This window comes from Eleutherodactylus coqui, chromosome 8 (genome assembly GCF_035609145.1).
Source record: "Eleutherodactylus coqui strain aEleCoq1 chromosome 8, aEleCoq1.hap1, whole genome shotgun sequence".
Classification (NCBI taxonomy): domain Eukaryota; kingdom Metazoa; phylum Chordata; class Amphibia; order Anura; family Eleutherodactylidae; genus Eleutherodactylus; species Eleutherodactylus coqui.
The window spans coordinates 168,754,773-168,776,723 of record NC_089844.1 but is presented as its reverse complement, the minus strand read 5'-3'; the positions used below and the strand labels follow the sequence as shown (position 1 = coordinate 168,776,723).

The following is a 21,951-nucleotide window of genomic DNA, read 5'->3' as shown; positions in this document are numbered from 1 at the left end:
AGCATAGAACCTCCGCAGTGGGCGGGGCCATCGCTCGTACAGAGACTACGTAGGGGTCATCAGGGACTGGACATTTCCTTAAATACGTATCTCATTAACCCTTCATTTCCACAAGCAGCCACTTGCCTGCAATCACGACTCCCAATCCCAAGAAGAGCAACCAGCAGGGGGCAGCAGCTTCCATCTTCCTTCTAGTTCAGATTCTGCCCCGCCCATCGGAGTGACATCACAGTTTACTTGTGATATCATTAAAGCTCAGTTCTCTCATTCTAAGTTCTGTGACTTCCTAACAGACTTTCTTGGCGTTTTCAAGAGCTCTGCTTGATATCTGTGAATGGAAACATCCTTAGCAGGGGCACGAGCCGCACCCAATCCTTCTCACACACCTGATAGTTTGTTACAATGTATCAGTGCAGACAAAATATATTAGTCCGGAGTCCCCAGAGGATTGTGCTGACTGGATACATTGTAGCAACCCCTCAGCTGTGGGAAGGATCAGGTTTCCAGTCTATATATAAACTGTAATAGCATCAGATTGCAGACTGACCTGACTAGTATATAGATGGCGCCCTCTGCTGGTGTGATTACATACATAACATATCCCCCACACACAAGACGCTGCACACAGGCGATTTTCCGTTTCTGGATTTATTGGTGTTTTCCGCCCCACAAGAGGCTCAAGGCACTGGAAGTCCTAAGAAGATCCATAGAGGAAGAGAGGGAGGGGTGAGAGGGCACTGCTGGAGAGCAACCAACAGAGCTACAGGATAGTAGATGGCACTGCAGGAGAGCAACCGCCAACAGAGCTACAGGATAGTAGATGGCACTGCAGGAGAGCAACCGCCAACAGAGCTCCAGGATAGTAGATGGCACTGCTGGAGAGCAACCGCCAACAGAGCTACAGGATAGTGGTTGGCACTGCTGGAGAGCAACCGCCAACAGAGCTCCAGGATAGTGGATGGCACTGCTGGAGAGCAACCGCCAACAGAGCTACAGGATAGTGGATGGCACTGCTGGAGAGCAACCGCCAACAGAGCTACAGGATAGTGGAGGGCACTGCTGGAGAGCAACCGCCAACAGAGCTACAGGATAGTGGATGGCGCTGCTATAGAGTGCAATTTGCTAAGAAACCTGCAGGATAGTATGCAGCACTGCTGAAGAGCAACCGCCAGCAGAACTGCAGCATAGTACATGGCACTGCTGGAGAGCAATGACCAATGCGGCTACAGGATAGACCGTGGCACTGCTGAGGACCCCAGACTAGCACACACAATAGCATGTACTGGGACTGGACTTTAGGGAGGGGGCGGAGGCCAGGGGTGATCACATGGCAGAGCTGGACTTGGGGTCCCTTCACTTCTCTCCTTCCTTTGGTGGGGGCACAGTGCTGGGAAGGCCCAGGAGTCCGGTTGCGGTGCTGAAGAGGTTGATGGGAGTGGAACCGTCCGTGATCAGAGTAGACTGGATTCCCAGACCCTGCAGCAGCTTCACCTGAGAAAACAAAGAGTTAAATCGTAAACCCCCACAGACTGAATAAGGCGCAGTGCGGAGCATGGACGGCGTCACATACCTGCAGCTCCGGCCCAGCCAGCGCTATGTCCCTCAAGGTGCCCGCACCAATAGCCTCAGTCATCCCCCGGAATTTCTTGACTGCGATTTCGGCCAGCTCCTGATCCTTCTGGATCTCCAGCTTGTTCTTCTCCTGCAGGTACTTGAGCTCCTCGCTACGGGCCTGGCGCAGCCGCTGCAGCTCCGCCTCCTGTGTATGGGGCAAGAAAATGGTCAGGAGACAGCTGCGCCCATCATGGACCCGCCTGGCACTGCCCACGTGCTGCTCACCGTTTCAATGGCCAGGGCCTCTGCCCGCAGTTTGGCTTGCAGCACGGCTCCCTCGCCTTCGATCTTCGCGGCCTCCGCTTTGGACTGCGCCTCGGCTTTGGCGGCTCCAGTGCTCTCTACAACAGTGCTGGTAATGGGGAATAGAAGGTTAAGGTGGTCCTCTGACCAGACATGTGAATACTGGAGGGGGTCCTGAGCGCGGCTAGAACTCTGACTATAATGGAGAGCAACTTGCATGCTGGACCGCCAACCTCCAGACAGGTGAGACCCCCTATCAGACACCTGTGACATATCCTGCGGTCGGAATACCCCTTCAAAGTGCAGCATCAATTTCTCGAACCTACAATTCTATACAAGGCAACTGCATAAAGAGCAATTCCCTACTACAGCGACTCCCTCATGCCCTTGCCGCATGGTGTTGTATGACAGCGGTCACAGTATTAGGGGTGGGCCTTATGCGGTTGTCCTCCTCTCATACCTCAGTGCTTCCAGCTCCAGCAGCTCCTTGCGCGCCTTCTCCGCCTCCGCCTGGTCCGTGATGCGCTGCCTCTCCAGTCGGCCCTTCGCCTCTTGTTCCAGTCTTTCAGCTTCATGTCTGCAGCAGAACAGAAGGCAAAAATCAATGATCAAAACCAAAAAAAAACTATCTGGTGCAGTACCCAATATCACCACAGGGTGGCACTGCAGGTTCAGAAATGCAACAGCACATAGAAAACATCAGGAAACTTCTTTTAACCCTTGTGTGACGCTTCAGAAGGTTTAGATCAGCGTCCCAAAACTTTTTTTAAAAAATGTTCCTATTCCGTCAGGGAGGTGGGGGCAATAATTAGCGATGCATCCAGTCATAGTAACATAGTATGTAAGGCCGAATGAAGACAATGTCCATCTAGTCCAGCCTGTCTATCCTACTGTGTTGTTGATCCAGAGGAAGGCAAAAACGCCAAGAGGCAGGAGCCAATTAGCCCATTTTGGGGGAAAATTCCTTCCCGGCTCCCTAATGGCAATCAGACTGTTCCCTGGATCAACCCCTAATAGTACCTACCTGCCTATATACCCGGATTAATAATTAACCTAATATTTATATCCTGTAATATCCTTCTTCTCCAGAAAGACATCAAGTCCCCTTTTAAACTCCTCTATGGATTTTGCCATCACCACTTCCTCTGGCAGAGAGTTCCACAGTCTCACTGCTCTTACAGTAAAGAATCCCCTTCTATGTTGGTGATGAAACCTACTTTCCTCTAATCGTAGCGGATGTCCTCTTGTTACCGTCATGGTCCTGGGTGTAAAAAGATCGCGGGAGAGATCCATGTGTTGTCCCCTCATGTACTTATACATGGTTATTTGGTCACCCCTTTTCATTCAAAAAAAAATAATTCAATCAATCGTTGGATTGGTAGAATTTGAACGATCATTTAGTGGAAGAGCGGCCAACAATAATTTGTTCACTTATCGCTCATTTCATGCAGACATGAAACTCATCGTTGACCCACTCGCTAATCGTTAGGTTTTAACACTAAATGTTCAGTCGCTCTCGCTCACCGCTGCTGAGAATGTGACGACTGAAGGATCTGCCAGCGATCTATCTGCCCGATCTGATTCTCAGGGTCACCCATGCTATATTCACAGGGAACTACAGGCACCAAATATGAAGCACAGAACACGGCACCAAGGAACATTCCAGAAGAAGAAATATAACAGTCCGTGGAGGGGGGTCATCCACTGCTCTTCTCATTACCTTAGGGTTACATGATACCTGCTCCCACCACCAGTGAGCGGGGCGCTCCCCGTAGACGGCCGCCGCCGCCACCACCACCACCACCAGGGAGCGGGGCGCTCCCCGTAGACGGCCGCCGCCGCCACCACCACCACCAGGGAGCGGGGCGCTCCCCGTAGACAGCCGCCGCCACCACCACCACCACCAGGGAGCGGGGCGCTCCCCGTAGACAGCCGCCGCCACCACCACCACCACCAGGGAGCGGGGCGCTCCCCGTAGACAGCCGCCGCCACCACCACCACCACCAGGGAGCGGGGCGCTCCCCGTAGACAGCCGCCGCCACCACCACCACCACCAGGGAGCGGGGCGCTCCCCGTAGACAGCCGCCGCCACCACCACCACCAGGGAGCGGGGCGCTCCCCGTAGACAGCCGCCGCCACCACCACCACCACCACCAGGGAGCGGGGCGCTCCCCGTAGACAGCCGCCGCCACCACCACCAGGGAGCGGGGCGCTCCCCGTAGACGGCCGCCGCCACCACCACCACCACCACCACCAGGGAGCGGGGCGCTCCCCGTAGACGGCCGCCGCCACCACCACCACCACCAGGGAGCGGGGCGCTCCCCGTAGACGGCCGCCGCCACCACCACCACCACCAGGGAGCGGGGCGCTCCCCGTAGACAGCCGCCGCCACCACCACCACCACCACCAGGGAGCGGGGCGCTCCCCGTAGACAGCCGCCGCCACCACCACCACCACCAGGGAGCGGGGCGCTCCCCGTAGACAGCCGCCGCCACCACCACCACCACCAGGGAGCGGGGCGCTCCCCGTAGACAGCCGCCGCCACCACCACCACCACCAGGGAGCGGGGCGCTCCCCGTAGACAGCCGCCGCCACCACCACCACCACCAGGGAGCGGGGCGCTCCCCGTAGACAGCCGCCGCCACCACCACCACCACCAGGGAGCGGGGCGCTCCCCGTAGACAGCCGCCGCCACCACCACCACCAGGGAGCGGGGCGCTCCCCGTAGACAGCCGCCGCCACCACCACCAGGGAGCGGGGCGCTCCCCGTAGACGGCCGCCGCCACCACCACCACCACCACCACCAGGGAGCGGGGCGCTCCCCGTAGACGGCCGCCGCCACCACCACCACCACCAGGGAGCGGGGCGCTCCCCGTAGACGGCCGCCGCCACCACCACCACCACCAGGGAGCGGGGCGCTCCCCGTAGACGGCCGCCGCCACCACCACCACCACCAGGGAGCGGGGCGCTCCCCGTAGACAGCCGCCGCCACCACCACCACCACCAGGGAGCGGGGCGCTCCCCGTAGACAGCCGCCGCCACCACCACCACCACCAGGGAGCGGGGCGCTCCCCGTAGACAGCCGCCGCCACCACCACCACCACCAGGGAGCGGGGCGCTCCCCGTAGACAGCCGCCGCCACCACCACCACCACCAGGGAGCGGGGCGCTCCCCGTAGACAGCCGCCGCCACCACCACCACCACCAGGGAGCGGGGCGCTCCCCGTAGACAGCCGCCGCCACCACCACCACCACCAGGGAGCGGGGCGCTCCCCGTAGACAGCCGCCGCCACCACCACCACCACCAGGGAGCGGGGCGCTCCCCGTAGACAGCCGCCGCCACCACCACCACCACCAGGGAGCGGGGCGCTCCCCGTAGACAGCCGCCGCCACCACCACCACCACCAGGGAGCGGGGCGCTCCCCGTAGACAGCCGCCGCCACCACCACCACCACCAGGGAGCGGGGCGCTCCCCGTAGACAGCCGCCGCCACCACCACCACCACCAGGGAGCGGGGCGCTCCCCGTAGACAGCCGCCGCCACCACCACCACCAGGGAGCGGGGCGCTCCCCGTAGACAGCCGCCGCCACCACCACCACCACCACCAGGGAGCGGGGCGCTCCCCGTAGACAGCCGCCGCCACCACCACCACCAGGGAGCGGGGCGCTCCCCGTAGACGGCCGCCGCCACCACCACCACCAGGGAGCGGGGCGCTCCCCGTAGACGGCCGCCACCACCACCACCACCAGGGAGCGGGGCGCTGCCCGTAGACGGCCGCCGCCACCACCACCACCACCACCACCAGGGAGCGGGGCGCTCCCCGTAGACGGCCGCCGCCACCACCACCACCAGGGAGCGGGGCGCTCCCCGTAGACGGCCGCCGCCACCACCACCACCAGGGAGCGGGGCGCTCCCCGTAGACGGCCGCCGCCACCACCACCACCAGGGAGCGGGGCGCTCCCCGTAGACGGCCGCCGCCACCACCACCACCAGGGAGCGGGGCGCTCCCCGTAGACGGCCGCCACCACCACCACCACCAGGGAGCGGGGCGCTCCCCGTAGACGGCCGCCGCCACCACCACCACCACCAGGGAGCGGGGCGCTCCCCGTAGACGGCCGCCGCCACCACCACCACCAGGGAGCGGGGCGCTCCCCGTAGACGGCCGCCGCCACCACCACCACCAGGGAGCGGGGCGCTCCCCGTAGACGGCCGCCGCCACCACCACCACCAGGGAGCGGGGCGCTCCCCGTAGACGGCCGCCGCCGCCGCCACCACCACCACCACCAGGGAGCGGGGCGCTCCCCGTAGACGGCCGCCGCCGCCACCACCACCACCACCAGGGAGCGGGGCGCTCCCCGTAGACGGCCGCCGCCACCACCACCACCATCACCACCACCAGGGAGCGGGGCGCTCCCCGTAGACGGCCGCCGCCACCACCACCACCACCAGGGAGCGGGGCGCTCCCCGTAGACGGCCGCCGCCACCATCACCACCACCAGGGAGCGGGGCGCTCCCCGTAGACGGCCGCCGCCGCCACCACCACCACCACCACCAGGGAGCGGGGCGCTCCCCGTAGACGGCCGCCGCCGCCACCACCACCACCACCACCACCAGGGAGCGGGGCGCTCCCCGTAGACGGCCGCCGCCGCCACCACCACCACCACCACCACCAGGGAGCGGGGCGCTCCCCGTAGACGGCCGCCGCCGCCACCACCACCACCACCACCACCAGGGAGCGGGGCGCTCCCCGTAGACGGCCGCCGCCGCCACCACCACCACCACCACCACCAGGGAGCGGGGCGCTCCCCGTAGACGGCCGCCGCCGCCACCACCACCACCACCACCACCACCACCACCACCACCAGGGAGCGGGGCGCTCCCCGTAGACGGCCGCCGCCGCCACCACCACCACCAGGGAGCGGGGCGCTCCCCGTAGACGGCCGCCGCCGCCACCACCACCACCACCACCAGGGAGCGGGGCGCTCCCCGTAGACGGCCGCCGCCGCCACCACCACCACCACCACCAGGGAGCGGGGCGCTCCCCGTAGACGGCCGCCGCCACCACCACCACCACCACCAGGGAGCGGGGCGCTCCCCGTAGACGGCCGCCGCCACCACCACCACCACCACCACCACCAGGGAGGGGGGCGCGTCCTGTAGACAGCCGCCACCACCACCACCAGGGAGGGGGGCGCATCCTGTAGACAGCCGCCACCACCAGGGAGGGGGGCGCGTCCTGTAGACAGCCGCCACCACCACCACCAGGGAGGGGGGCGCGTCCTGTAGACAGCCGCCGCCACCACCACCACCACCACCAGGGAGGGGGGCGCGTCCTGTAGACAGCCGCCACCACCACCACCACCACCAGGGAGGGGGGCGCGTCCTGTAGACAGCCGCCACCACCACCACCACCACCAGGGAGGGGGGCGCGTCCTGTAGACAGCCGCCACCACCACCACCACCAGGGAGGGGGGCGCGTCCTGTAGACAGCCACCACCATTAGGGAGGGGGGCGCGTCCTGTAGACAGCCACCACCATTAGGGAGGGGGGCGCGTCCTGTAGACAGCCACCACCATTAGGGAGGCGGGCGCGTCCTGTAGACAGCCACCACCATTAGGGAGGGGGGCGCGTCCTGTAGACAGCCACCACCATTAGGGAGGGGGGCGCGTCCTGTAGACAGCCACCACCATTAGGGAGGGGGGCGCGTCCTGTAGACAGCCACCACCATTAGGGAGGGGGGCGCGTCCTGTAGACAGCCACCACCATTAGGGAGGGGGGCGCGTCCTGTAGACAGCCACCACCATTAGGGAGGGGGGCGCGTCCTGTAGACAGCCACCACCATTAGGGAGGGGGGCGCGTCCTGTAGACAGCCACCACCATTAGGGAGGGGGGCGCGTCCTGTAGACAGCCACCACCATTAGGGAGGGGGGCGCGTCCTGTAGACAGCCACCACCATTAGGGAGGGGGGCGCGTCCTGTAGACAGCCACCACCATTAGGGAGGGGGGCGCGTCCTGTAGACAGCCACCACCATTAGGGAGGGGGGCGCGTCCTGTAGACAGCCACCCCCACTAGGGAGGAGGGGGTGCTCCCTGTAGACAGCGGCCACCACTAGGGAACGGGCGCTTCCTCTATACAGCTACTACTAGGAGGGAGCTATTAAACAAAAAACAAAATCCTTGTGGTCACCTGGCTGTTGCCTCCTGGGAGTTGGTGGTGATCTCGATGGCGAGCTGCACACTCTTCTGTAGGGCATCCCGAGTGCGCTGGTCCACAGGCTCCACGGACTGGATGTCCACACTGGTGATGACCAGGTTATTCTGCGGGAACTTGAAGGAGCTTCGGATCTTCACTGAATCATCAAAACCAAACACGGCCGAGCAGATAATGCGGCTGGAGTTCTGGGCACGAGAAGAGAACTGGTCAGTCGGGGCGGGATGGGCAAAGAAGACCAAGAAACCGTTACAGGGCCAAAATGGGGGTAAGAGGCCTCCTCTATATCCAGATGGCATTTCCGTCCATCATTAGGAAATCTTTAGGCCCCTAGTGTCATCTTCGGGGCCCCAGTCATTTAAAAGCACCCATCCGCCACCCTCTCACCTTATGGAAGTCATCAAACTGCACTGAGGCCACGGCGCCTCTGATCCGCGAGGCAACGGCTTTACAGGCGTCACCCACAAAATCCAGGACACTGAAAACCTTCGAAGCTTCCAGTTCATCGCCCTTATCCTTGATCTCAAAGTGCCTGCAAAGGACGGAAAACAGGATCAGTAGCCCGACGAGATGTCACCAGCATGGGGCGAGCCGCCATCACTACTGGCTGGGGAAAGGGCAGTTTACAACCAGTCATAACGACATCTTGCACCTAATTAGCCCCGATGGGACCTGCAACCTTTCCCTGGGGCAAAACACCCATAAATCTGTAAAAGGTGGGTAAAACCTCACCCTCAAAATGGCCGTTGAAACAAGCTCCGCCTCCCTGACTATTTAGAAACAGGACTGCGGGGAGTGTGTCAGGTGACTCCTCTCGGATGTGCCGATTGGCTGTGAGAGTGCAGGGGCACGGGTGAGTATATACAATCTCTGATGGCTTCTACAAGAGGTTGCAGGTTTGATGCAGTTGTGTCCTCTGATTATGAGTTATTCGAGTGGGGCAGGGGGGGGGGGGGTCTTTAGAACATTGCTTCATCTTAAGAGTCCTTCTGTAGCATTCTGGCAACCAAAAAGAGAGGGGGGGGGGGGGGGGTGAATCTACAAATTTCTCACCGATGAGTAAATCCAGAGACGGGAAATAGTCAGAGTACAAAAATGTCTCATCACCCAAGAAAGTGAAGGAGGAACTAAACCTCCAGCAATACAGAAGGAAATCCTATAAATATCAACCCTCTTCGTGACCTCCGTACAATGGCGACACATTGACCTGTTTTGCGTCTCACCAGTTGTAGGACAGCTGGATCTGGAGCCGGGCGTGATCCGCTGTCTCAATATTGATGAGGTCGGTGCAGAAGTCCGGACCCAGGAGGAGACAAATGGCCTTGATGACATTGGAGCGTTTGGGAGTTCCTCCTGAGAGACTGAGAACCGTGAACTGCTCATCGGGCCCCAGGATCACCAACTCAGGGCCAAACACCACCCTGTGAGAAAGCAAGACGGTTAAATATTAACCCCAACTGGTACATGATATCATACCCAACATCCCCAGACCTAACCACATTACCTAGAGTAGATGACCTCTAATCTAGATAACTCTGATATAAGTCTGCAGGTCATAACTCTAGTATCTCTACATGTCCCATGATGCCTTGCTCAGACCATATCTATCGGAAGCTGTAGTTATATACAGTAGATCATGTGAAGTTGTGTCCACAATGTAGACACACAGATGCAGGTGGGAGGCCCAGGAGAGGCCAGAGGCTGCGCCCCGTGAAGCAGTGCACCGCGTGTCGCAGGAAATATGCTAGCTTCACCCCACTGCTGAGGGGGGGCAGCAAGATCTTGGATTGTCGTTATGCCGCACCGCATTCTGCCTGATATTTATTAACCAGAAACCTTCAGGTGACATTCGGACTACAGGGCAGAACTCAGAGGATAGACTGTGGTTTCCCTTTACATTCCAAGCTGGTTGACTGCACCACTCGGCCCAGTGAGGAGACGGGCAAGTTGGTGATGGCTCACCTGGCTTTCTTCTCCCTGTAGTCATACACCTGGATGGCAGCGTTGTGGGGAACTCTGTAGGTGACCACCTTGGTCTTGTCTCGCGGTTGACCCTCCTGTGCTTTGGCCCCACGAGTGGATCTGTCTGCTACAGGGTCTTTCCCAGAGGCCAGAAGAGCCTCAACGTTGGAAGGAAGCTCCTTTTCCCACAGCTCCTCGTCGTGTGTCAACATATAGGTGTGTCCGACAACCGCTCGCACCTGGTGGAGACACCTTTAGTGCACATCTTACATCTACACAGGCTTTATTACATAGAACCTCAAGATATTCTCAGGGAGTCCCTGGATGCTCCTATGAAGTAAAATCTTCCTGGGACGGGGTCATTCTGACTAATGAGGTCTAAAACGTTGTACACGAGAGGAAAGGGTTAAACGTACTAATTGCTGTAATGATAATTGACCATGTCAGCTGTTGGGAATAGGGGTGCAGCTGGTCTAGGATTTCACCTAGCGCGGCCCATATTCTATTTCTGGACACAATGTTGAGTGATCGAAAATACAACTGGGGCACGGCCGCCCACGTGAGGCCAAACAGTGGAAACAAATATGGCCGACCATAAGATGGCTACCTGCATGATGATGGCGGTACTGATAGTTCTACTAACCTTTCCCGTCTTGATGTCTCGCACATAGATGCCTTCATTTTCATCCAGGGGGATGGACTGTCTCTTCACCACAACTTCCACCTCTACCGGGGGAACATACTCTACGGGACCTCGGATCATCCAGCGGTCTCCAGGTTTTCGCTCCACTTCATTCCCATCCTGGGAGAAGATGCAAGAAAGAGAATGATGGAAGTGAAGAGGAAAAAGGAGCCCATGATCACCTCCATACTGGATACCCACTTCGTCCTTCTCCTCCAGGAGCTGCAGGGCTCTTAGGACCAGACCCTCCTCCTCGGACAGGATGTAGACATCTTGGATTCCAAGCTCCAGACACTCTCCAGGCTGCAGGAAGAAGGACCTCTCTCCCTGGAAAAGAAGATGATTAAGGTTAACGAGATACTAATCTCAAAGCAAGAGATCAATGGGCGAAGTTGTCTAGTAGAAGAAATATTTGGTAGCGCACAGGCAGAGCTTCATACACGTGCGTTGGGTACTTGGTTGACGCCTCGTTACGAGGGGAATTAGAGTCTCCACGTTACCTTCACAACTTTCTTCTGTCCAAGCTGTAGTTTTCCATCTGCACCCACAGGATCCAGGATAACACAATACTGCCGACTGTTGAGCGTTGTGATGTCCACCACTCCCACCACCTCTTCGTACACGTTGGGGATGTAGGCCTCCGTGTCATCCATGGTGACCAACCACTCCTCTCCAGTTCGCCGCAGCTTGGACTTTTCATCACGGAACGTCTTAGTGGCTCGGATGTGAAGAGCTTTCTATAAGACATTGCCAAGAAAGGTTCAATTGACATCAACTATTCTCACCCTCCACCCACCTTTATGATATAATGACCATGACAGTAAGTGCACAATGTCAAGTGGATTGTTGAAAGTGATTAGAGGTACAAGGAGACGAGCGTCTGCAACTGGCACTAACAGGATTTCTTTTATTGCCCATTTTAGGACATGGATTACTTATAGTAGACATGGTCATATTCCTATTGTGGAGGAAGGAAAGGCGAGGCCTGGCATCCCGGACCAGAGCACATGACCAGCAATGCTAAAAAGGGGTTTTCCAGGTTATTTCTAGTGATAATTTATCGTTAGGATAGGCCATCAATAGTAGATTGGCAGGGGTCCGCCACGCAGGATCTTCACCAGCTGATCCTTGCCCCACTGTCTGTGCAGTCAAGCCAGATGTCCTCTTTGGGGTCGGGACTGGAAGTGTATTGGAAGGCATCACTCCCAGTCAAATCTATGGGAGTGATGCCTTCATTTACACTTCTGGTCAGAGACAGACTGACACAAACAGAGAGAAGAAACTTAGTGGCCTGGTTTATTGGAATCTGAAATATACCTCCTTGCCAATCAGAGGTCCTCCTCTGTGTCCCTCCCTCATGATTTACACTGCAGCTCCGCTTGTATAGATTGCACCCAGTAGCACAATATCGCACAGGCAATGAAGAGCAATGTCATACTTTACCTTGTCTGTTAGGACAAAAGCGTCCACAATATCCACGACCTCTTCATATACGCCTGGAAGGTACGCTCCAACCTTCTTGACCAGCCATTCCTCCCCTACAAGACGAAGATAAGTAGTCAGCAAGATCTGCAGCGCAGGAGCCAAAAAGAACAAGCCCCCCTCCCCCATACACAGCTGACCACCGCACACTCACCAGTGACCCTGGATTGGTCCTCTCGGTCCTGGCACTCTTTGCGGGCCCGCAGGCGGATGGCCTGGTTGTGTCGGATCACTGTTGCTTGGATTGTCTGTACCACATCCACCTCCTTCCGTGGGATGTAGGTGCCTATAGGGGGGCATTAGGTCACAGCTCAGAGCCCCCACTTATAAAAGCGCACCTTCAACAATTATCCAATTTGCATAAGATCATACCTGGACCTTCGAATAGCCACTCATCACCGGCCACAAACTTCTCGTTGTCATCCTCAAAGTCCAGCAGAGCCTTCAGATGGAGGGCGGTGTTGGGGAGGACCACGGTCAGCGGGCTGACACCCTGTGCCCAGGAGGAAAGAGTTAAACCTACCCCAAGTACAGTATAGGCATGGTATATACTTGGGATGAGCCGTCACTTTCAGATTGTGGGGTCCTGCCAGTCGGCCCCCACCAGTCATCAAGAATCCTGAGGATATGCCATATAACATGCCTGGCACCACCAGTGGGTACAATGGCTTCCATTAAATGGCCCCCTAAAATGTTCATTAAGGGACTGAAATATAAAGGTCGCATATGCCACTCCCCTCCGTGAGCCCTCAGCCACTCAGCAGAGCTGAGAGCAGTCACATGACCTCCCTGCAGCCTGACTCCTGACAAACAGGAAGAGTCCGGTTTCTGCAGAGTCAGGGGGCGGGCTCACTTCTGATTGGCTTCAAGGGGCCATTTAGAGGATATAATCATGTCCAGTAGTTCGACAATCAGCAGTAGATTCATATACATATATACCTGCTTCAGCTCCTCCCCCGGGTACAGGGGGAACGGATCCTGGGTCAGTCGGATCTCTTGGTCTCCATGTCGCAGCTTGGCCTGTCCTATGTCATCGAACTGAATATTGAGCCCGTTGTCACGAAGTATCGGGTTCTGAATCACGCAGTAATGGCGCGGAGGCACCATGACCATGCGGACCGGGCGAAAGAGAACCCTGCAAAATATGGCTACAGTGAATCCGTCGTAATACACACAACTCAGCAGGGGGTGACAGAGAGCAAAGCGGGAAGCTCCTCCCACAGGTGAACATGATTCACTCCACCAATTAGAACATTACTTCACCATGCGACTCCAGAGGGTCCCAGCACCAGAGAGGATGAGATCGGATGCGAATGGGGCTGCCCTTTAAATATACATACCCCCAGCGTCCCGCCTCACCTCTCATTGTCCTGTCGGATGTAGGTTTTGGGTCCGATCTCCACGCGGGAGATGTTGCTGTTCTGGTCCAACACATGGATGTAGAAATAGGGGGGGATACGGATGATGGACTCTTCAGTCATTCTTAGGCCGGACAGGACTGGAGGGAGACAGAAGACAAGGCGGACAGTTATACTGTGCGGCCGTGGACAGTAATACCGTGCATCAGCGGCGGACGACAGAAGACACGGCGGACAGTTATACCGTGCGGCAGTAGACGACAGAAGACATGGCGGACAGTAATACCGTGCGGCGGCGGACGACAGAAAGAAGACACGGCGGACAGTAATACCATGCGGCGGCGGACGACAGAAGACACGGGGGACAGTTATACCGTGCGGCGGCGGACAGTAATGCCGTGCGGCGGCGGACGACGACAGAAGACACGGCGGACAGTTATACCGTGCGGACAGTAATACCGTGCGGCGGCGGACGACAGAAAGAAGACACGGCGGACAGTAATACCATGCGGCGGCGGACGACAGAAGACACGGGGGACAGTTATACCGTGCGGCGGCGGACAGTAATGCCGTGCGGCGGCGGATGACGACAGAAGACACGGCGGACAGTTATACTGTGCGGACAGTAATACCGTGCGGCGGCGGACGACAGAAAGAAGACACGGCGGACAGTAATACCGTGCGGCGGACGACGACAGAAGACACGGCGGACAGTAATACCGTGCGGCGGCGGACGACAGAAGACACGGCGGACAGTAATACCGTGCGGCGGCGGACGACCGAAGATACGGCGGACAGTAATACCATGCGGCGGCGGACGACAGAAGACACGGCGGACAGTAATACCGTGCGGCGGCGGACGACAGAAGACACGGCAGACAGTAATACCGTGCAACGGCCAGAAGGCACGGCGTACAGTTACTCTGCACTGTGGCCAGAAGGCACGGTGTACAGTCATACAGCGCGGCGTCCAGAGAGCATGGCGTACAGTTACTCTGCGCTGCGTCCAGAAGGCACGGCGTACAGTCATACAGTGCGGCGTGCAGAAGACACGGCGGACAGTTACTCTGCGCTGCGGCCAGAAGGTACGGCGTACAATTATACCACTTGATCAGAGCATCCTTATAAACCAATCCCCCAGCACGGCCCGGATAGGATCGCGGTTTCGCCCCTAATAGTGGGTTCTAACCTGACCAGGACTACAGAAGACCCTCTGTTATCATCCTCTACACCCTACATAAATGGCGCACTGGTTACTAGGCGACAGATTTCACCATTGTGTAAACTTCCATCATTCCCTATCAGTTACCTGGAGGGCGGCTCGTATATTCTCCTACCTGATGGGACTTCGGGCGCGGAGGGACACGCTGGCCGGTGACAAGGCGGTTACCTGAACCTGTACACGACAGCCGTAGGGCGTTGTATGGTTACCGCAGCAACCGCCCCACCCCGAGGGCACTTAGGTCCCTACACACCTGAGGTCAGGTCGGGCGGAAGCTACACCTAGAGAAGCGCTATACGGTCCCCTCACAACATAACAGGGGAAGCCCCAACAGTTGTACTTAGGGGGGCGTACCGTGTAACACGACATCAGTCAGAACACGTACAAACTGCGCCACATAACGGCCGGACGCCTCTGCCTTCCTACATGGCCAGGAAAACACGTAAACTGAGATAATCCCCCCCGTCCCGTCCGGCTGGAGGATTGGAGTATCCCCCCCCAAAACACTGCCGGCCGGCCGAGAGCTGCTCTGAAGAAGCCCCCCTGGGTACAACCCCATATTGTTTACATTCCCATGAAGTTGGGCACCCGTCACCCACCTGTCATACAGGGAGACCCCCAACAAGTCCCAGTTACCTTCCCAGCGCTCCCAGCACAGCAGATGAGGAAGTAGAAGGAGGGCGGACGACGGCGGCCACTCCTTGCCTTATTAACTCCTTATGGGAGGTGGCCGAACAAATACTGCAGTGCACCAAGGGTTAAACGCTCTGCGATATCTTCCTGGCAGTGATGCAGCGCCGCTCATGCCGTGACTTCGCTCTAATTGCCGGGAGGTTCTGCCCGGCAAACTGCGAATGTTACGCTGCGTTCGCACTCGGAGCTTTTGCTGCATTTTTGAACTACAGCAAAAAAAATGGTTGCGTTTTTTTGTTTCCTTTTAAAACACGAGAAAAATGTGGGCGTTTTTAAATCTTTAGTTCAAAAAGGAAAAAAAAACACTGCATGTGAACGCAGCCTTGGGGGCGGCTGCCGGCCCTTGTGGACTGGCGCCTGATTGAGTGTAACTATTGAGCTGCAGGGGGCGCAGTGGGGGATTTACAAACGCTATGCACTGGTTTTCAGGGGTCAAAAAGTCGCCAGTTTTTGCACCGTTATGTTTTGCGTCAAAATTGGCGACTTTTTGCATTTCGCACTTTTTAAAAGTGAGGAAAATCGAGAGAAAATTGCGGCAATATCACTATTTTGCTCCTGAGATGTCTGAGCGTCAGCGATGCTTTTTCTCGCAAAAACATTGCGCTTTTTTTATTGCGAGAAAGACAATAGGACTTTCTAATGTTAAAAACGCATCACATCGCACGAAAATCACAAGTCCGTGCGCTGCGATAAAACGGAGGCTCCATAGGGAAACATGGGACATTAAAAAACGCATAGAGCAAAGATAAAGCGCGCCGCGATTATTTTTTTCGTGCAACTGTGCATGAGTGAAAACATTGCAAATGTGACGGAAACCACTAAAAAAACGCGTGTTTCATAATTCTGCGTTTTCACGCACTTTCGCATCATACGAGAATGGTGTGATTCTATTGCCTGTGTGGCCCCGCCTTCGGCTGCCTTCACACTGGCGTGAAAATCGTGCGGAATTTGTTTGTTGTGATGTGAGGCTGCTTTCACATGGTGGGCAGCCCGATATCGGGCCATGATCGCCCTCGCCAGTGTGAAGGAGCCCTTGTCACGCGGCCGGCATCAGTCCGCACGGACATTTCTGCGTCCGTCCTATCCCATGGAGCCTGACTTCCTCACCTGTTACAATCCGCACGTCTTACCTCAAAGCTGCAAGAAGAAATTCCACATGTTAAAGCTTCCCTCCGCGGTATGACGGCCGGATTGACACGAGCGTATGAGTCTTTGCGCCGTGTTTTTGCTCATCGGGCGTCGCGTATTTGCAGCATTTTTAACGTGCGTTTTGCACACAGGTCTGCACAATTGTATGCGCAAAAAAACTCATTGAAATGGCCAGTTAGTTTACTGAGTTCAGGATGTGTTCTTTCCCTGCGCAAAAGTGTAGGATAACGGAGCGCGCCGCACTTTGGGTTTTTTGGCACGACTGAATTGCGCAGGACAAATATGTGACCGAACCCACTGCAATCAATGGGTCTATGTTCTGCGCGCATCGACCTCCCACGGACCCATAGTAAATGGAGCGGCAGTTTGGGGATTGCTGGGGTCCCCCCTGTCGGACCTGCAGCTATACTGGATAGGGGATCAATGTCATATGGGGAAGCTCCTCTAACGGAGGGGCTCTGACTGCATGGTGCCCCCAGCAGAACTGGACATGGGACGCAGCAGCCTCGCGAAGGGTGGTAGACCGCGACCTGGTGAGCGTTCATGGACATCTTAAAGGGGTTTTCCACGACTTTACTACTGATGACTTGTCCACATGAAGGGTTGATTGGGGGGAATCCGCCACTCGGGCCCCCCAGCGATCAGCTGATATTAGCAAGCTGAAGCTTAGTACTTGTTGCAGCGGCCGGCTTGGTATTGTATTCAATGGGGGCTGAGCCTGCAATACCAACCTTGGCCACTGTAACCAGTACAGCACTGTCCGCATCCACTCTGTCCACACTGAGAGAGCAGGCCTGATATCAGCTGATCACTGGGGATCCCAAGCGGTAGACCCCGCAGATCAACTATTGACGTATCCTGAGGACAGATCATCAGTGGTTAAGTCCTACAGAACCCATATATACAAGCTCATCGGGGATTTTTGATGAGTAGCAGCAACTGTACTTGCGCATGGCCAAGAGCCACCATCTTGCTCCTGTACCGAAGTGGCCCTACAGGCCTGCGGGCCCCCTGGTAACCGCTACAGTTCTAGTTCCAGCCACGCTCAAAGACTGATACATTGTAACGGACCCTCAGCTGTGACCGACCCATCTATAATTAGGAATGGATTTGCGCTACTCTATGGTTCAATCACCACAAAGGTGTGCAAGCACAGAAGGTGCCTGCTGGGAGTTGTAGTCCCACACTGGCTGGGACGTCGTGTCACCGCATTGTGCGCGATGTGTGTTCAGTGCGGGAGGGTCGGGGTGCGGCAGGGCGCTCCGTTATTCTGGGGATTACGCAGTTGACTTTTCTCGGTGGAGGGTGGCGCGGAGCCGGTTCTGCTGCATTTCAGGTCTAGGTGGGGAGCGAAAAGACAACGGCCGCTCCTCGCTCTGAGATAACGAGGGGACCGGCCATCGGGGGCGGAGCATTATATATACGTGTGTGCGCACGCCGTTACAAGGAAAGCGGTGAAAGGATGTCGTCGCGGTCAGACCAGACCAGCTGGTTAATTACGGGAGGAGAAATTCGCGTTTGCAAATTCTGACATTTTCTTGTATTTCTTGTCATTGAAAATGTCAAAAAAGCGTAACCGCGTTCACTGACAGCAAGCAGAGATCCTGCTGATGACAAGGAGTGGAAGCAGAGTGTCTCATTATCCGGTGATTCAGCTATCAGGCGCTGATGAGGTGGCACAGCGCCCGCCGTACCCATGTGAGCACATCCCCCCTGATGAGCCCCGGGGTGTCCGGCCCATCCCCCCCCCCCCCCCCCCCCCCCCTCCGGTACTCATCAATTATTTGCATATATCGTCTGTAAGCATTTAACCCTCTGATGTCAGCGACAGGTGCGCCAGGTGGGCGAGAACTGGGTGCGGCCGAGGATGCCCGTCACTAGAATATATAGTGATCCATGGGATGGGGTACAACCGCCAGGACCTGCACCCAGCAGAAGAATGGGGGACCTGGAAGAACGGAGCCGCCTGCACGCTCCGAGTACGGGCCTCATCACAATGTAACTGACGGAACGCGGACCATGAGAGTCAGCGGCGCCGCACTGGTCCAAGCCGTCCGTTCACATCAATGAGCGCAAAAAAACGTAAAATCGAGCGAACACGGATGGACTCCGAGCAATCCATCATTAGCGGCCAGGGAATTATGGGAAAAAATGGCTGACAGATCAACGTAAAAACCGCGGCGGTGCATCCAGATGTGACCCGCACACAGAGGTCCATCTCTCGCGGACCAAAGTGGCGCACACTTGTGTGAATAAGCCCTTCGGCCGGAGGCATACGAGTTCGTGTGGATGTGTGCTGCGGATTTCTGCATCGCCTGTTGCGCTTTCATGTGCGCAGCGGTGTCTTTACTGTACTTTTCACCCACGCAAATCATGCGCATGTGCAAAAAAAAACGCGGCCGCGGTCCCGTACGCTGAAAAGGCCAATTACTTCCGTATGTTCTGCTCCGTGGTGTAAATGTGCGGGAAAATAGAGAATGCTGCATGTTTTTGGCACAGCAGAATTGCGCACGCAAAATAGATACTTGTGAAATCAGCGGGTTCTGTTCACGGCGTTTTGCGCACGCAAATGCAGTCGAGTGAATCCGGCTGCGGGCGTACGCTCACGAACATATTCGCGCTGCACGGTGAGTCCATCCGCATATAGTAATCGCGCATCGATGTCAGCGGAGCCGCTGGGGTTTATTAGCGCGCGCAGATACATGCGAGCACGAAGAACAGTGAAATGCGCACACAAAAGCGCAACACCCGTCGTAGCGATCCTCCGGCGCAGCCGAATCAACGAGCGTTTCCCATTGTTTGCGAAACCTTGCATCTCACGCCGTGTCAGGTTTTTCCAGCCCCATTGAAAACAGCGGGCGAGGCGTTCTGAGGGACGGCGCAATTTTTTTTTGCACCGCGATACGGGAAAAGAATTGCTGATGTATATGACCCCTTCACACGCACGCGGGTTCACATTCCTGCGTCTCGCAACACACATCCCACACGATTTTTGGAATGTGTCAAAAGGCTGCGTCCCACGTATGAGAAATGGCCTGCAGATGAGACTCCACCCACTGCGGCGGCCGGCAGCCACACAATCTTATCGACCTTATTGGTAACATCATGTGACCGCTGGCCGCCGCTGCGCAATTTCGTGTGCTAGCGGTTCTTAGTAAGGGGCAACACAGCCTAAAAGAGAAGCACAGCAGATATGATCTACCTGTATTTACCTGGACAGGTGAGAGCCGACAGGTGAAGAACAGGTGCAAAATCCCCACCATTTCTTCAGGACTGCTGAGCCGTGTATCTAATCCTACTATGTGTGATACTGTCTGCTGAGCCGTGTATCTAATCCTACATGTGTGATACTGTCTGCTGAGCCGTGTATCTAATCCTACATGTGTGATACTGCCTGCTGAGCCGTGTATCTAATCCTACATGTGTGATACTGTCTGCTGAGCCGTGTATCTAATCCCATCATGTGTAATACTGTCTGCGGAGCCGTGTATCTAATCCTATCATGTGTAATACTGTCTGCTGAGCCGTGTATCTAATCCTATCATGTGTAATACTGTCTGCGGAGCCGTGTATCTAATCCTACATGTGTGATACTGACTGCTGAGCCGTGTATCTAATCCTACATGTGTGATACTGATTGCTGAGCCGTGTATCTAATCCTACATGTGTGATACTGACTGCTGAGCCGTGTATCTAATCCTACATGTGTGATACTGACTGCTGAGCCGTGTATCTAATCCCATCATGTGTGATACTGCCTGCTGAGCCGTGTATCTAATCTTACATTTGTGATAGTGGCTGCTGAGCAGTGTATCTAATCCTACACGTGTGATACTGCCTGCTGAGCCGTGTAACTAATCCTATCATGTGTGATACTGTCTGCTGCGCCGTGTATCTAATCCTACATGTGGGATACTGTCTGCTGAGCCGTGTATCTAATCCTATCCTGTGTGATACTGTCTGCTGAGCCGTGTATCTAATCCTATCCTGTGTGATACTGTCTGCTGAGCCGTGTATCTAATCCTATCCTGTGTGATACTATCTGCTGAGCTGTGTATCTAATCCTATCCTGTGTGATACTATCTGCTGAGCTGTGTATCTAATCCTATCATGTGTGATACTATCTGCTGAGCCGTGTATCTAATCCTATCCTGTGTGATACTATCTGCTGAGCCGTGTATCTAATCCTATCCTGTGTGATACTGTCTGCTGAGCCGTGTATCTAATCCTGTCCTGTGTGATACTGTCTGCTGAGCCGTGTATCTAATCCTATCCTGTGTGATACTACCTGCTGAGCCGTGTATCTAATCCTATCTTGTGTGATACTGTCTGCTGAGCCGTGTATCTAATCCTACATGTGTGATACTGTCTGCTGAGCCGTGTATCTAATCCTACATGTGTGATACTACCTGCTGAGCCGTGTATCTAATCCTACATGTGTGATACTACCTGCTGAGCCGTGTATCTAATCCTACATGTGTGATACTACCTGCTGAGCCGTGTATCTAATCATATCGGGTAATACTGTCTGCTGAGCCATGTATCTAATCCTATCATGTGTGATACTGTCTGCTGAGCCGTGTATCTAATCCTGTCCTGTGTGATACGGTCTGCTGAGCCGTGTATCTAATCCTGTCCTGTGTGATACTGTCTGCTGAGCTGCTGTATCTAATCCTGTCGTGTCTCTGAGCACTTTGCCCCCATCATGTAATAAGTACTGTGTATATACATATTGGGTACCCCGTATCTGAGCAGTGACCCAGTATTGGGCGGCTGCACTCACCCTCTTCGCCCCCAGTTACCGGATTTCCTCTTCACCTTCTTGTACAGAGGGGGATTTTATGGTGACTCATTTACTATCGGATGTCAGCTAATCGCAGGCGGCTCTCTGCTGCCACCCTGTGGCATCCTGCAGTACTGCGCCTATAATCTAATCACTTGTCTGCTTTAGGGCTCATTCACATGTCCAGATCCACAACCGGCTGCGGCGGTCCGGCCCCTTTATTTTTCTTTAGGGCTCTTACACACTTGTGTTTTTTTTCACGCTGAGATATCTTAACACGGTCGTCAACGGGACTTTCTAATGTTAGAACGCATCGCAAGTTTGTGCTTTTACGGTTTTTGCGCGATGCATATTAAATGTTAGAAAGTCCCATTGACAACCGCATTAAAAAAGCCACAAGTGGGTAAGAGGCCTTACGGAGAGGGCGGCTAACCTGAGGCCGAAACACAGCTTCTCCCAGACGACCCCCTGCAGCCCCCCAATACAGCCCACCGCGGTCTACAGAGAGCCACAGTGATCCAGCAATCAGCAGAGCGAAGGAAACGGGGGCCAA

At 56.2% G+C, this 21,951-nt stretch overlaps 1 protein-coding gene across 5 annotated transcripts; it reads right to left on the bottom strand.

Annotated features, from left to right (window-relative positions):
- Positions 1-632: 632 nt before the first annotated feature.
- On the bottom strand, positions 633-15,563 carry MVP (major vault protein). Of its 5 annotated transcripts, XM_066576926.1 has the most exons (17): positions 15,373-15,437; positions 13,553-13,691; positions 13,133-13,328; positions 12,566-12,686; positions 12,348-12,479; positions 12,155-12,249; positions 11,212-11,448; positions 10,913-11,038; positions 10,673-10,831; positions 10,030-10,268; positions 9,291-9,488; positions 8,455-8,599; positions 8,044-8,255; positions 2,318-2,434; positions 1,840-1,966; positions 1,571-1,759; positions 633-1,491 (listed from the first exon to the last, which is right to left on the bottom strand). In XM_066576926.1, exons 1-17 carry the CDS (start codon positions 15,377-15,379, stop codon positions 1,354-1,356), a joined length of 2,577 nt encoding a protein of 858 aa, XP_066433023.1. In that variant the 5' UTR covers positions 15,380-15,437; the 3' UTR covers positions 633-1,353. The 5 variants fall into 5 exon arrangements, with proteins under 5 accessions (XP_066433023.1, XP_066433020.1, XP_066433019.1 ...); XM_066576923.1 differs by having other exon boundaries at positions 10,673-11,038; positions 15,410-15,563; XM_066576922.1 differs by having other exon boundaries at positions 10,673-11,038; positions 15,373-15,440.
- Between the last annotated feature and the right edge of the window lie 6,388 nt (positions 15,564-21,951).

Coding starts and splice junctions, on each gene's coding strand:
- MVP (XM_066576922.1), bottom strand. Junction 12,250..12,347: donor GGACCAATCCAGGGTCACTG/GTGAGTGTGCGG, acceptor TTCGTCTTGTAG/GGGAGGAATGGCTGGTCAAG. Junction 2,435..8,043: donor TCCCAGGAGGCAACAGCCAG/GTGACCACAAGG, acceptor GTTCTGCTGCAG/ACATGAAGCTGAAAGACTGG.